Source organism: Panicum virgatum, chromosome 2N (genome assembly GCF_016808335.1).
Source record: "Panicum virgatum strain AP13 chromosome 2N, P.virgatum_v5, whole genome shotgun sequence".
NCBI lineage: Eukaryota > Viridiplantae > Streptophyta > Magnoliopsida > Poales > Poaceae > Panicum > Panicum virgatum.
The window spans coordinates 40,219,829-40,234,888 of NC_053146.1; the positions used below are offsets into that span (position 1 = coordinate 40,219,829).

Consider the following 15,060-nt stretch of genomic DNA (forward strand, 5'->3'; position numbering starts at 1 on the left):
TCACAGGCAGAGGCAGCTCCTCCACCACCACCCCACCCCCCAAACCCCCACTCCTGCCGTCCGGCGAGAAATCCCCGAGCTCCGGCGAGATGCAGATCTTCGTGAAGACCCTCACCAGGAAGACGGTGACGCTGGAGGTCGAGAGCAGCGACACCGTCGCCAACGTCAAGGCCAAGATCCAGGACAAGGAAGGTACACGTCGTAGCGGTTGCGTTGCTTGTGTCTTCTCCCTCCGGCCACCTTTCCCTTCGTCCGCGCGCCGTCCGGCCGCCGGCCGGCGAGCGGCGCTGCTCCTTCCGTTCCGCATGTATACATTGAGACCTTCTGTCGGGTACCGGCCGGTAAGATCGCTGAAAGGTGCTTGCTTTAGCCTCCCGGTCGGTGGTTTAAGTATTTATGCGTGTGTGCCAAAGCAGGCAAGGCGCGAGAAATCTCTCCCCGCTTTCGTGTGATTTCAGTACGGGGCGGGTTGTGCTCCGGTCGCTTCTTCGGTAACAGAGCAGATCGCCCGGTGATGCCGCCTGAACGAAAAAATGGTTCCTTTCTTGGACCAGGGGAGAAGGGGATGGGGTTTTGATGGGTTTAGCTGCTTGGGCTCGATTTCGAATCCGGCGCGAGAACGGTGCTGGATTAGATTTCCTGATGTGGTTCGTGAGCTCGATTGGACGTATTACTGTGTCGGCTCTTGCCAGCGAGCTCAAAGGTGCTTTCTTTGGCCTCCGTTATTTGGTTCCCTTTCTGAATCAAGGCCAGCGTTCTTGTTGTATCGTTATGACAATTTAGGTTGGTGTCCTACTCCTACCGTAGGAGATGCTAAAATAAAAAGCATTTGTTTGTGCCTTCTCCTTATCGTGTTTGATTCTTGTGGCCCGGAGCAGAGTGCGTCCGTCGATTTTGGGTGATCGTCAGTCGCGTCAGGCTGAAATTAGGGGGAGCAAAAGAGTTCCTTTTTTTCTAATCCGGAGAGGGGAGAACATGTTAGGAGATCTTGTTCTGGCTTTTCTTGGTGGTGATCAGGGCTGGATTTGGCTTCTCACGGTGTTTTCTCGAACTGGATTTGAGCAAGCCCCTTTTCTGCACTTGGATGCATCTATTTAATCTGCTCGATCGATTCGCTACGAATTCTGAAGTAGTGACATGCGTTGGAAAGTAAAGCGTGTATCTGCAATGAATCTCTTTGGTTTATGATTGCCTCTGTCTTAACAGTCCGCGCTTGCCTAACTCTGTTCTGCAGGCATCCCTCCGGAGCAGCAGCGGCTCATCTTCGGCGGGAAGCAGCTGGAGGACGAGCGCACCCTGGCCGACTACAACATCCAGAAGGAGTCAACGCTGCACCTGGTGCTCCGCCTCCGCGGTAGCGGCAAGGGCGGCAGCTACCCCAAGATCGACCTCAACCTCCTCGAGCTCGCGCTCAAGTACCGCCAGCACAAGATGATCTGCCGCAAGTGCTACGCCCGCAACTCCAGCAGGGCTGAGAACTGCCGCAAGAAGAAGTGCGGCCACAGCAACGAGGTGAATTTTCTGTTCTATTTTCAGTTCGTCTCGTGTTTGTTTTCCTTATCAATATCCGAAGTGTTCTCTGTGCAATTAGGCTGTCATCTTTATGCATTCCATTTTATCCATTATGGCCTCAATTAGTAGGCTGAACATTGTCCATGTACATTCTTAATTCATCGTACAGAATCCGTGAAGCACTCGTGTTCTCTTGATTTTATCTTCTGTCTGACCAATTAGATTTGTGTTTGGTATATCTGCTGTTTTGAATTATGTAGCGTCCCATCTTGGAACATTTTGTGCAATCAAATGTATATTCATAGTCTTCAGTTACTGGCAGATGATAACAATCTAGTGAAATGGATATCTGTTAATACTTTGATCTGACGTCTTATTTTTCAAACATTCGTGTTCAATTTCAAGAGAAAAAATTTGTCCTTGTTTTCCCCAGTCTACAAACTACTCTGAATATATGTCATGGTTCATGTTCAGATGTCACCTTTGATCCATGTTCTTGATTCCAGTAATCGTGGTAGCATCGCCTATGATTGCTTGGCCTTCATCATGAATAATGAAGCTTGTTTCAGAGTTGTCAGAAACTGGCATCAGTTTGCTAGTTCACCTACTTGGCTTTCCAACAGTTTAGAAGTTACTGGGTGTACTACTACAGCTCATGATTTGCTTTAGGCTCTGTTTGGATGTAGATATTGAGCAGCTGGAATTGAATTGGGTACCAATACCAAAACAGAGTAGTATTGGAAATGGGTTATGATATCAAATCTGTTGTTTGGATGTAGATGGAATTGGCGGATGGAATCCAATTAAGTGGCAAATGCCAATTCATGTTTGGATGAGCATATCAAGAAATTGGGAGGAGCTCACCCCGCTACCCTCGCCTCGCCGTCGCCTTGCCGGAGCAAGCCCCGCTGGTCCGGGCCTCCAGGCTGCCGCCATCGTCGCGCTAGTCCGTGCCATTCCCTTCTCACGCGGAGGTCGAGCCCACAAGTGGATGGGCCTCTCGGTGGCAGAGCTCGGGAAAGCGAAGGGGCGCAGGGGCGACAGAGCTCGCGGTGGAGGGGCGCAGGGGTGTCGGAGCTCGCGGCGGAGGAGCGCAGGCGCGTAGGGGCGGACAGAGAGGCGAAGAGGAGGAGGAAGACGAGGAGGCCCGCCGGCCGCGAGGAAGGGGAGGGCCGCCGGCAGCGAGGAAGAAGAGGAGGGGACGCCGACCGTGAGGAAGGGGAGGGCCGCCGGCCGCGAGGAAGAGGAGGAGATCCGCCGGCCACGAGGAAGAGGAGTTTGCGGCGGTGAGGAAGTGGAGGAGCCGAGGAGGAGGCCGCGTCGGCGAGGAAGTGGAGGAGGTTGCGACCGCGGGGAAGGAGAGGATGGATGCAGGGGAGGGGCGCCGCGGCTCGCCGGCGGATGGCACGAGGCTTGCCGCGGAGGGAGGTAGGGGAGGGGCGGGGCGGCTCCTCGTTCGCCCCGCAGCCTTCATCTCCTCCCGCACCGGCGTGTCGGAGAGCCGCCGGGGAGGAAGATGGAGGAGCCGCGCGGCTCGCCGATGGAGGGAGGCAGGGGAGGGGCGGTGCAGACCTAGGATGCCGGAGTGGGAGGCGGCCGAGTTGCGGGGGTGGCGCCCGCGGCCTGCCGGGGAGGGCGCCGGCGGCCTGGCACAGGAGCTCAGGGGAGAGGAGCGGCGCGGAGGGAGCAAGAGGCCGGGTCGCTCAATGCAGCGCAATACGGAGGCCAAGAGGTCCGAATTGCGGGAGGTGGTGGAGCGGTACCCAGAATACCGCTTGGCATTGGGTTCAGTTTCCAATTCCGAAATCATCCAAACAGCTGGCATTGAGTGTATCCAATGCCAATTCCGAATTCCAGGCTTCAATGCATACATCCAAACGGGGCCTTAGACTTTTGGTTCATTGCATATACTGTGCTAAAAGATCTTATTTGAATCCTAGAACAGTTTCTGCATCAAGCGTACAACACTCAATTACTGAAAGCTGATCACAAGCTGTTTTATCAATACAATTTCTTCATTCTTCGATGTGACTAATTGTTTCTAAACATTCGATTTCAGCTGAGGAAGAAGAAAAAGATGGTAGCCAAGCGGGACTGAAGCAACATCAAAGAGCGAGAGAAACGAAGATCAATCCATGTTATGCATCAGTTGAACCAACTATGTTAGCACTTTATCCATGTTAGAGACCATACTAGAGTTGGGGACTCGGAATTTAATTTTCCCCTAGTTTAAGTTTCCTACTGGAGTACTTATCTGATGCAGAGCAGCGGTATGCAGCTTCAGAAACTGCTTGCCAAAGTTCCTGCCTTGTTGAAACTTGATCGTTCTTACATGATGCTAGTGGTTAACATGGTCGGCGTGAATCTTAATTGTCTGAAATGAGCTCTTATCTGCTGTATGATTTTTCTTTTTTATGGCTGCTGTATGCTTTCTTACCTGAATATGTGTGTTCCTGGTTCATTGCTGATAAAGTAATGCTCTTCTCTTTACAAAATATGAGCGCATGCAGAAATCAGATAAGAGATGACTTGTTTTGTGTAGATATTGTTGGTAATCAACACAGCTAAATTACAAGATTTTTGGGACACTGTGTGTGCCATCTGTCGCCTGATATTACAATGTAGCTAATTTAGATCCACACAGAATTGCGGGAAAATTTAGTTTCCTTGCAAGTCTGTAAAGTGTAAAATTGAAAATGGACAGTGAAAAATACTGCTCCACTTCTCTACCTCATAGAATTCAAGTAACCCGTAAATGGACACGGTAACACCATATTTTGTTCAAGCAGATATTCCGAAGAATCTGAGGAGTAATTACATTTTTAGCTATAAATACTACTTCTAGGTTAGTGATTTATTTCAGAAAAAAAATTATATATGTTTATGCTTTGAACACGCATGATCGTGGGCCGGGAGCCCATTTGCCACCACGCAACCAGGCCGAGCCTGTTCGACGCAAGTCAAGCCCAGTCTGGCTATAAAGCTGCGGCGCTGACGCTGCTGCTGCTGGCCTGCTGCTGACGTGCAATCCCCGAGCTCCGCCACCCCACCCCACCCGCTCCCCCAAAACCCCATTCCTCCGGCGAGCGATCCCCGAGCTCCGGCGAGATGCAGATCTTCGTGAAGACGCTGACCGGGAAGACGGCGACGCTGGAGGTCAAGAGCAGCCACACCGTCGCCAACATCAAGGCCATGATCCAGGACAAGGAAGGTTAGTGCGTGCGTGCGGACGCATTCCTTGCCCTCCGGGCCCTCACCTTCTTCGCCACCTTGTGCCTCAGATCCTTTCACGCTGCGCGAACAACGCGCCCCTGCTCCGCCGTGGCGAGCTCAAAGACGCTTCCTTTTGGCTCCGGTTTGGTTTAATTTATCAGCGGTCATGCACGTTTGTGTGGTTTGATCATTGGGGCCATTGCATACTGGGTGCTCGATTCTTTAAGAGTTTGATGTCTCTGCTCTGAAACGGAGCAGATCGACCTGGGCGGGGGAAAAAGGGCACCTTTTTCGGATATCGGGGCTCCGGGAGAAGGGGGGAGAGGGTTTTGTGTGGGCTTTGTTCTACCGTTTCTTGTGATCGAGCTTAATGTTGGATGAATTCGTTGTTCACATAGTTCGGATTTGGCTTATCTTTGTGCTTCGTCAAAGCCCCCTGTTTTGGATTTGGTCCAATCATCTATATATCCCCTAGAAATTTTTCCTGTTCTTGCTGACCACCTCTGCTGTGTTTGATTGTGTTTTGCAGGCATCCCTCTGGACCGTCATTGGCTCATCTTCGCCGGGAAGCAGCTGGAGGACGAGCGCACACTCGCCGACTACAGCGTCCAGAAGGAGTCGACGCTGCACCTGGTGCTCCGCCTCAGCGGCGGCGGCAAGGGCGGCAGCTACCGCAGGAACGTCGAGCCCAACCTCCTCCAGCTCGCGCTCAAGTACCGTCGTCAGCGCAACATGATCTGCCGCGAGTACGACGCCCATCTAGCCATCTCAAATCCTCAGTTCGGTCTGTCCTTGCTATCAATCACTCACCGTGCCTTGTGCTATGTCGTCGGATGCCGTGCAGGTGCTACGCCCGCAATCCCATCAGGGCCTACAACTGCCGCAAGAAGAAGTGCGGCCACTTCAACGAGGTGAGCAGCCTTTCATGCCATCCAAATGTGTTTCTATGTCAATGATTCCTCCTGTATATCCATGAAGGCAGCCTTTCATGTTCAGCGTTGTTATGTCAAAGTCGACGTTACTGCCTTATTACTGATACATCATGTTTTGGTTTGTCGTTATGAGTTATGACTGCTCCTTTATTTTAATTGGTGGTGTTTATGCATCTGCTTCTCTGAACCATGAATCATCCGCCCAAGGACAAGTTGTGCAACAAATTTGTTCTTCTGAATTTCAATTACTGGCAGCTGATTACATTCCTGTAAATAGAAGGGGATCTTTGTTCAGTGTTTGATCTGGTAATATATTTCCAATAACACTCCTGTTCAGTTGAGAGCAAAGAAAAATGTTGCCTTGTTTTACATTAATTTTCCATGTCCTTGACTTTGATCATCTATCATATCATTGCCCGTGATCTCTTGGTCTACATGATGTTTGTTCCAGAGTTTTCATAATTTGGCATCACTGTGATATATCTAGGTCAATTTATATCAGTTCAGATGTTGATGTAGCTTGTACTGTTACGCTTCTTAATTTTCTGTTCTCTGATGCAGATTTGTACATAGTATACTAAATGAAATTTCCATTCTGGAGCTGTTTTTGCATCAACCGGCATGCCATTGCTGGCACCTCATGTTCTTTTTGTAGCAAATATTTGTTCACTCTTCAACCTGATGTCTAATATTTCCCTTATTTTCCTGATTCAGCTGAGGTTAAAGAAGAAGCTGGCTTACAAGGACTAAAAAGGAATGCAGCAACATCAGAAAGTGATCAATCCATGTGTCGTTCATCAGTTGAATCCTAGTGTGTCTTATTACTAATGTTTGCATACTGTCTGAATAGAAGTTTATCCTAGTCTAATTTTCATGCTGGAGTACTTATCTGAGCAATGGCATGTAGCCTAAGATCAAACTGCTAGTTTAAGATCGCTGTCTATTGTTGGACCTTCGTTGTTGATATTCAATGCAAGTAAACGTACTACGTGAATCTTAATCTAGCGATCGATTCCTTTGTATCTGCTTTGCATGCCTTTTCTTCTCATGCTTGAATTTGTTGGTGTCACCTGGAGGCTGGAGATATTCCATATAAATGTGCTGGGTTCATTTCTTTTTTCTCGAACACGCAGGAGAGCTGCGCATTTTTGTATTAAGAGAGAAAGAAGTCCAATTACAAATCCATCACCTTACCTTGGACTAGAGTAAGGGATGTAATAGAAAAAGAAAACAGAGACTATTACAAGCAAAGAAGGGAAACTAGACCTGACCACCACTAGAACTCCTCTAACCAGCAGCTACAAATCCTTCTAGGCTCAAGGCAGAAAGCCCTTCGGCGACTGAGATTTGCCAAAGATGAAATTCATTCTTAAAGGTGAAGAGCTTCCTTTAAATTAGGAGCAGCTCACACAGGAGTTCCTATGTTTCCATATGGTCCAGGCTCCAAGGATTACAAGAGAATTAAATCCCTTTCGTAGTTGTCTCTGCAATTTCTTCCAAGACTTCTTCCACAAATCTGAGAAGGAGCTAGACATACGTCCAAGTGAGCAAATGTTGGATTTGTCTCCTCCTCTTGATCACACAGCGGGCAGCAGACGGGATGAGGGAGTCCTCTTTTCTGCAGGCGATCAGCGGTCCAACATCGGTTACGAATAGCCAACCAAACAAAGGTTTTGCATTTGCTGGGGGCCCAAGATTTCCAGAGTCGCTTCCAAGGTTCAAAACCGACAGAGCCTACGAAAAAAGCTCTATATGCTGATCTATATGCTGGGTTCATTTCTGATCAGGTTCATCATGCTGCTCGGCTCTTCTCCTGCATCATTAAGCCATGCTGAACTCTGGCCGTTCTTGTGATGACTGGTCTGGCCAACCATCTTTGCACAGAGTTTTGAGTTTTTACTTGTGCCTGTTGTCCATGTAAAGTTACCAGTTTCATACAAATGTATGGTTTCTTTTATCATTCTCGTACAGTTGCAATTCATGTGTCACCTACACAGAAATATATATTGCCCGTTTGCACCATTGCACTATCACAACAAAAACCTAAGACTGTTGCAAGTGTCAAGCTAGCTTCAGGGATGACGAACCCTTGGTCTTTTTCTAAAATTGGAGCAGGGGAAGGGGTGATCATACATTGGCTAACAGATGAATTCCTTTTGGTCCTCCACAGAGTTAAAAGACAGTAATATCAATGCGATGACAGTTAGCTAAATTCCATTTGATTCTTCTCCTCTTTTTTCTTTCTTTCTTTCTTTTGTAGACTAGTTTCTAGTTTCTCTTCTTGTCTCTAACTTCCTGCTTTCTCTTTGGCTTTGTAAGAACCTGTTATTTTGTTTTGTTTAAATTTCTAAAAAGAGCACAGTATGGGGCGTCCCTCCTGTTTCCCTTAAAAAAGAAAAGAAGAAGAAACGCCAAGAGTTTCGCGGGTAACTAGCGAACTCAACTGCAAGCCAGACATCTTGAGCCACCATCTCGCAGACCGACGAGGCCCACCTCTTCCTCCGCTCCGCCGTATTCGCTGTCTCACCAGACAGACACATCAGCGGCGGCGGCGAGCCGACGACGCACCATTATTCCGGGAAAGGCATTTCGTCGCCTGCACCAGCCGCCGGTGATCGTCGCCGGGAGGGAGAAAAGATGAGCAGCATGATCGACGTGCTGACCCGGGTGGACGCCATCTGCAAGAAGTACGAGCGGTACGACGCCGACAGGCACCGGGGCGACGGCGACCCGTTCTCGCGCCTCTACGCGGCCGTCGACGCCGAGATCGACGCCGCCGTCGAGGTCATTGATGTTTCCCAGTGATCCGCCGCTCTCGACGCCGATTGAGGTGTCGCCAGCCACTCATGTCTGGTGAATATTCTTTTTCAGAAGTCGGATCGGGCGGCGAGGGAGAAGAACCGGGCGGCGGCGGTGGCCATGAACGCCGACGTGCGGCGGACCAAGGCACGGCTGCTGGAGGAGGTGGTCAAACTGCAGAAGATAGCCACCAAGAAGGTCGTCACAAATTTTCAGAGGAGAATTCGAATGCGCATACTTTTAATTTTCGAAGCGAAATGTATGTACCAGATTGTTGACGCAAATCCGGACGCAGGTGAAGGGGCTGTCGCCGGAGGAGAAGGCGTTGCGGGCTGATCTGGTGGCCGCGCTGCCCCACAGGATCCAGGCCATCCCCGACACCCACGACGGCGGCGCCACATATCAGGACAGCGGCGACTGGAATGCTCGGCCAGGGATCAAGTTCGATGATTCTTCAGGTTTCCTTCCCGAACATAAGAACACAGTTTCATAGGAGTTTCGTGTAGCGATAACCACTGGGCATTGAGCTCATTCTTCATCTTAGTTAATCGACAGCACAATTCATCTTTTAGACATGGGGATTTGGTTGTGTAAGCAGGTTCAAACTTATATTTTTGAGTAAATTTCACCAGCGGTCCCTGAACTTGTCCCGAGTTCTCATCCCGGTCCCGGTACTCTCAAAATGCACGTCTAGGTCTCTGAACTTGTCTCGAGTTCTCATCCCGGTCCCGGTACTCTCAAAATGCACGTCTAGGTCCCTGAACTTATCCCGAATTCTCATCCCGGTCCATGAACTTACTAATCTGTTTCATATAGGTCAAAACCTCCATAACATGCACTCCAAACAGTACGATTAAGTGAACTGATAGGTGGGCCCCATATGGCAGTCACACCTCTCCCTTCTCCCTCCTCTCTTGCTCCCAACGTCGCCGCCCATGGCCATGGCCATCTTCAACCTTGAGAATGGGGAAGGGGGCAGGCTCTGGCGAGGGGGTCGCCGGCTCGCCGGCCGGGGCGGCGCTGTGCGGGCCCGCGGGCGCTGGACCGGGACCAGGACCAGAGCGGGGCTCGCCCGCCAGGGCGCGCCGGCGGTGGTGGCCATGGAGGGCGCCGCCCTCGGGGTGGCACGACATCCACAAGGAGCGGGGTAGCCGAGGGTCGCGTGGGACGACGGCCTTGATGGCAGCGCGGCTGGGTAGGGAGGGTGTGGGGCCGGTGGAGGGGCGGCGGGGATGCGGGGTCCGCCGTCGGCGTGGCCAAGCGGCGGTTGGGGCATGAACGAGGACCGGGGCGGCGCGGAGCTGAGGTCCATCGTGGCAGCTCAGGCGCACGGGTGGCGACAGACGCTAGGGGTGGGGTCCGGCGGCGCCCATACAGAGGGAGGAAGGAGAAGGGAGAGGTGTGACTGCCATATGGGCCCCACCTATCAGTTCACTTAATCGTACTGTTTGGAGCGCATGTTATGGAGATTTGGACCTATATGAAACAGATTAGCAAGTTCATGGACCGGGATGAGAACTCGGGACAAGTTCAGGGACCTAGACGTGCATTTTGAGAGTACCGGGACCGGGATGAGAACTCGGGACAAGTTCAGGGACAGCTGGTGAAATTTACTCTATATTTTTCATCTTTTCCGATCCAAATTCAGTTGAAAAGTTAGAAGAGGGGTACTTTCAGACAAGCGAGCAATCAGAGCAGTTCAGAAGAGAATACGAGATGCGGCGAATCAAACAGGCAGGTTTTCTGGTCATGCAAATCTTTTTGACCAAATGCATTTCACGCTAATCATATCGCTCTGTTCTCTTCATCTACAGCCATACATAAAATGTGCCCTGTGCGGTGTAATGTGCAGGATGAAGGGCTGGACTTCATCTCTGAAAGTCTGGACACACTGAAGAATCTGGCTGAGGACATGAACGAGGTTTCTGTAGCAAATGCCAGCTGCTTTCTGTGTTGCGATCCATAGTTCTGTGGTTGCTTTATGTTACCTCTCATTGTTCATTTACTTATGCAGGAACTGGATAGGCAGGCCCCTCTGATGGATGAGATTGACACCAAGGTTAGTTTCTACAGTCTGCGCAGCTAATTTGTTAACTGTTATCTCTTGTGAAAGGCTGCAATTGAATTGTGTACATGATATGTGAAGGTGGATAAAGCTAATATAGAGATCAAGAGGACCAATGTCAGGCTAAAACAAACTGTCAACCAGGTGACTAGCTGATATTCTTGAATTCCTGAACTGAAACTTAGTGGTAAACTTTGGCATAGTGTTCTTAGCTTTGCTGACGAATCTAGGTCCTGTTTTGTGCAGTTTCGATCCACTAGGAACTTCACAATTGACATTATCTTAATATGCATCATTCTTGGCATTGCAGCATACCTCTACGAGTAAGATGCTCATCATTTTTATACTTTTTGCAACAACAAAAAAAGTTCATCATAACATTCTTTGTTGCTGTTGTCATCTGACATGGTTCAATCTGCGTGGCTCAATTTCTGATGCAGCATTCTCTCCCAGTGAATCTTCACAACATGGTAACATTAGTATCTCCTGTGCATAAATGATAAGCTCCGAAACTGTACCTTCGACAAATCCTTGTTTCATGTAATTATGTAAATGAGTATGATCTGTTGTGAAGAAATGGACCTGGTCATATTCCAGGAAAAGGAAATGACAACATAGTACTTTTATCCAAGGCTGCATGCATCTACAGCTGGTCAGTAATCTGTTTTGCTGTCATAAGATGCACTCACAAAGAAACTATCGAACGCTCAAGTGAAATAATGAGCATAAACAAAAAGAAATGGCAAAATATTTCAAACACGATAAACTGCAACAGCAATCTTTAGATGCATACAAGTCAACAACTGCCAACATTGTTTAGGAAGACATACCACCAGGAAATCTGCAAGTTTTGCACTACAGCAATCCCACATCTGCAGACCAGTTTAATCTACTCTCTACATTCGCTAGATTCCAAAGAATCTAACCAACCAATGCATAATAATACATGGGCATGAGAAAAAGGCATCATTTCTGCCAAACAAGATACTCAGTTAAACAAAATTTAGGGGGCTCTGGGGCATCTCCCGTTTGCACCTTGGTCACCGCATCTTGTAGAACTGTGTTCTTGAAACCTGGCATCTATTCCCATTTATCGAGTACTTGAGCTTAATGTCGATGTCCCGGGGGTTCTTTTTATTGGGCGCAACTGTCATGCTACCCGTCAGGGTTTCCCCCTCGCAGATTGTTATTACATCCTCAAGGTAAAGAACAGTTTGCTTCCAGTGAGTGGCTTTTGATCTCGGGCCTGCAAGGAGTTAATTTTAAAATGAGGTTCTGCTCACCGAACTGCTAGAATGAAAGAACATCACTACAAATTGTAAAGATGATAAGAGAGCAAACCTGTTGAGAAGCCCATCAGCTTATGGCATTTAGTGAATGACACATCGAAATATGCAACAAGAGCATGAATATAATCATTCCGCTGAGCCGTAAGCTTGAATGGTACAGTGAAGGAAGCATCCCCAGGTGTCATTTTGGAGATATCCATTGTCTGAATTACAGAGAGATTTAGGCCCAAATGTCACTGAACTTAAATTAGGGAAGGAAATACAACTTCATTAGTCATGCAAATACCTTCAGTAACCGGCAGTTAGTGACAATCTGATTTGCGTCCACTGTATCTACCAGTGGCTCCATCATTGCCTGTTTCTTTATGCAGCTCATATCAAACCCATATACATTATTCCAAACTGCAAAAGAAATTAAAACATAAAAGAGAGATCTAAATAGAACTACTTAAATAGGTAATAACCAGGCAGAACATCCTGAAACTTGCAATATAAAACATGTTTTGCAAGTTTTATGCACCATGTACTGCCGAACTTACATTCAATTTTATCTTCCTTATATTCCGCATCTTCGATTGCAGTAAGATGCAAAGAGGCTCTGTCCGGTAGGACCACTCCATCATCAGTCTAACATCACAGTAGCACAACATGAGCAACACACCTCAAAAAGTTCAAACACTGTCCACAAGGTCAGAACTAGACATAGCCAAACAAAATCTACTGTGAACAAAAATCTGAACATTGTAATTACAAAGGAAAGGATTACTTACAAGCCATTTATCACGTGCATACAGGACAGTGTTCAACATATTCTCGAACAGGAGGAAATAACCCATCCACTCTGAGATTATAACATCTACTTTTGGGACAGGAAGCTCTATTTCTTCAACTTTCCCTTTTATTACAGTGATGACTACACAGAGCAAAATAATGTTAACGTTCCATAGCCAACTAAACACTATATGTATAAACAGAAGAGTACAGTTAAAAGGCAGGAGATATTCACCATTAGAATATCCATTTGCTTTCACAATTTCATTTGCCATGTCTGCCATCTGGGAACATTCAATCTGTAAAGCATAAACAGATCAACATAATAGTACAAGAAAAGGATTGAAGTTGCATTCACATGATGTCAAAGTAACAGAAAAATAAACAGGTAAGAGCGTATCAATATATATTAGTAAAGAAAATGATTGAAGTCAAAACTTAAATGTACATTCACAACGTGTCAAGATGACAGGAAAAAAAATACGGGTCAATAAGCCCATAGTAAAACAAAATAATCCCCTGAATTAAAACTACAGAACTTCACATATCCCAAACTGCACGTGCAGGGAGTCCTCTATTGTAAACAATAAAGACATTTATTGAAACAGGCATCTAAATAGAAGAGTACAATATTTGAGGAAATGTGAGCGTTTTTAACTTGACAGGAAAGAAATTATTTCGAGCAGCTGCTGACAGTAGATTAACCTATTTTGTGTTTCTCATGCTTCTTAAGCAAACCCAAATAGGATAGATGACATACATTTTATCTCCAATTATGATAGCTGTGGACACATATTCGCATGGTAACTAGGTTAGTAGTTTAGATTGAATACAAAAAAGTTTAGGATGTATCCACTGAAATAGTTCATGTGGGGTCAATAACCATAGTAGTAAAATGAAAACATGAGCATAAGTCATCCAACTAACCGCATAGACATGTTTAGCTCCTGCTTTTGCACAGAAAAGTGAAAGAATGCCAGTTCCAGCACCAACATCAAGGACTATTTTGTCCTTGATAAGAAAGCTACTCTGGGTGATAACATTTTGATACGTTTTTGTCCGAACAATATCTTTAAGCATTTCCTGCAGTCAGTACGAGAAAATAATTGGCATAAATGTCTTCTCTGTGAAAATTTAGTGTAATGAGAAACCAACTGCTTGGGAAATGATCCACAAAAGCAAGGCTTGTTCTAGAATCACTTACTTCATGAATACCTGCAAAACAAAGAACAGGGGAAACATGAGAAAAATATGACACTTCGTTTTCTGGAGAAGCATGGGTACAAAGTAAACAGAACAATGAAGGTTAATTTGAAAACGCTAGCAAAAATAATTACATTTTAAAAAGATCGCAAGGAGACAGGAAATGTGCTATAAATATCACCTGATGGTAACATCTCCAGCAGATTACCCATCTCTTATGCCCTATATATTTTCTCTCTCCATCACCAATAATACTTTTTCTGTAGCAGATTACTCACAAGATACAAATTCAACAAATGATTGGAACTAGGTTCAATTTTTGGCCAACAAACAACTTCAGTCAAATTCCCAACACTTCAACATCTATCATCTGGGAGGCACTGCAAGGCCGCACACAGTACAAAACTATCTAAACACCAATCTTTCAATTCCTGAATGCAGCAATTAATCAAAGCTCTAACTCATATGTGCTCAGTACCGATCAAAATGTCATCTTTCAATGTTGGTTCTGACATACATGACCGAAAAAGATAATGGCGTACGTACTAGGCTTATGGGATCACATAAAAGACCACACTGACGATCTGCAGCTTCACTATCGAAAGCAACCAAAAAAAAAACTTCGGCCAGACTTAGCAATTCCTTAGGACTCAGTACAGCACTGAAGCTAAAAGTTCCGGCTGATCACGCGTGCATCGAATCCACAACCAGAGACCAATCCTTTCGCCCGCACTACAGCCATTCAATGATAGAAACAAATCTAACACTTCCTTTGCCCCGCAAAAATCTCAAGATTCAAATTTTTTCCGATGCAAGTTAATAGAAATATCAACCAAATCTGCGGTAAAATAAACAGCATCTTGGCGAAATCGAGCGGCGGCGGCGCGCGTACCGAAGTGAGAGTAGGAGTCGAAGTAGTAGTCGGCGCTGGTCTTGTCGCTGCCAATCACCTCCTCCGCCGCCTGCTCCTCCTCTCCCTCCGCGTCGGGGCCCTCCACCTCCTCCGCCTCCTCGTCGGATTCAAACCTCAGCCGCGACGCCGTCGCCTCCGCCAGGCCGCCGTTGGCGTCCTTGCCCCGATCCATAGCTCTCTATCTCTCCCCGCCTGTGTTCTTGTGGCGCGCCGCAAAGCAGGGGAGGAGGAAAAGCTAGGGTTTTGCGAGGACAGAGGGGATTGGGGGAAGTGAGGTTTTATACGGTGTGATTGGTGGCGCAAATATCTGCCCGGATTGCAGCTCACGAGTCATCATCACAATTCTTAAACTGGAGCCTCTGC

General features: G+C 47.2%; 3 protein-coding genes across 3 annotated transcripts; 2 read left to right on the forward strand and 1 right to left on the reverse strand.

The window, feature by feature from the left end:
* On the forward strand, positions 1 to 6,661 carry LOC120662610 (ubiquitin-60S ribosomal protein L40-like). Its single transcript, XM_039941720.1, has 6 exons — positions 1 to 192; positions 1,235 to 1,512; positions 4,534 to 4,723; positions 5,255 to 5,471; positions 5,570 to 5,636; positions 6,372 to 6,661. Exons 1-6 carry the CDS (start codon positions 90 to 92, stop codon positions 6,405 to 6,407), a joined length of 891 nt encoding a protein of 296 aa, XP_039797654.1. The 5' UTR covers positions 1 to 89; the 3' UTR covers positions 6,408 to 6,661.
* Positions 6,662 to 8,303: 1,642 nt separating this feature from the next.
* LOC120660453 (syntaxin-71-like) lies at positions 8,304 to 10,848 on the forward strand. The gene is made up of 8 exons (XM_039938992.1): positions 8,304 to 8,441; positions 8,529 to 8,654; positions 8,752 to 8,914; positions 10,105 to 10,190; positions 10,309 to 10,377; positions 10,471 to 10,515; positions 10,603 to 10,665; positions 10,768 to 10,848. Exons 1-8 carry the CDS (start codon positions 8,304 to 8,306, stop codon positions 10,846 to 10,848), a joined length of 771 nt encoding a protein of 256 aa, XP_039794926.1.
* Positions 10,849 to 11,269: 421 nt separating this feature from the next.
* On the reverse strand, positions 11,270 to 15,060 carry LOC120660452 (probable protein arginine N-methyltransferase 1). The gene is made up of 9 exons (XM_039938990.1): positions 14,677 to 15,060; positions 13,786 to 13,796; positions 13,509 to 13,664; positions 12,817 to 12,880; positions 12,581 to 12,723; positions 12,350 to 12,437; positions 12,097 to 12,212; positions 11,863 to 12,013; positions 11,270 to 11,767 (listed from the first exon to the last, which is right to left on the reverse strand). The coding sequence occupies exons 1-9, from the start codon at positions 14,867 to 14,869 to the stop codon at positions 11,562 to 11,564; spliced, it is 1,128 nt and encodes a 375-aa protein (XP_039794924.1). The 5' UTR covers positions 14,870 to 15,060; the 3' UTR covers positions 11,270 to 11,561.

Bases quoted from the DNA above. Each gene is read 5' to 3' on its own strand.
- LOC120662610 (XM_039941720.1), top strand. From the start codon at position 90: ATGCAGATCTTCGTGAAGACCCTCACCAGGAAGACGGTGACGCTGGAG. The intron at 4,724-5,254 runs GTTAGTGCGTGC...TGTGTTTTGCAG, and splicing joins CATGATCCAGGACAAGGAAG to GCATCCCTCTGGACCGTCAT. The intron at 5,472-5,569 runs GTACGACGCCCA...GATGCCGTGCAG, and splicing joins CGCAACATGATCTGCCGCGA to GTGCTACGCCCGCAATCCCA.
- LOC120660453 (XM_039938992.1), top strand. From the start codon at position 8,304: ATGATCGACGTGCTGACCCGGGTGGACGCCATCTGCAAGAAGTACGAG. The intron at 8,915-10,104 runs GTTTCCTTCCCG...ATCCAAATTCAG, and splicing joins CAAGTTCGATGATTCTTCAG to TTGAAAAGTTAGAAGAGGGG. The intron at 10,378-10,470 runs GTTTCTGTAGCA...TTACTTATGCAG, and splicing joins TGGCTGAGGACATGAACGAG to GAACTGGATAGGCAGGCCCC.
- LOC120660452 (XM_039938990.1), bottom strand. From the start codon at position 14,869: ATGGATCGGGGCAAGGACGCCAACGGCGGCCTGGCGGAGGCGACGGCG. The intron at 12,881-13,508 runs GTTAGTTGGATG...TATGCTTTACAG, and splicing joins GAGCTAAACATGTCTATGCG to ATTGAATGTTCCCAGATGGC. The intron at 12,014-12,096 runs GTATTTGCATGA...TCTGTAATTCAG, and splicing joins CTAACTGCCGGTTACTGAAG to ACAATGGATATCTCCAAAAT.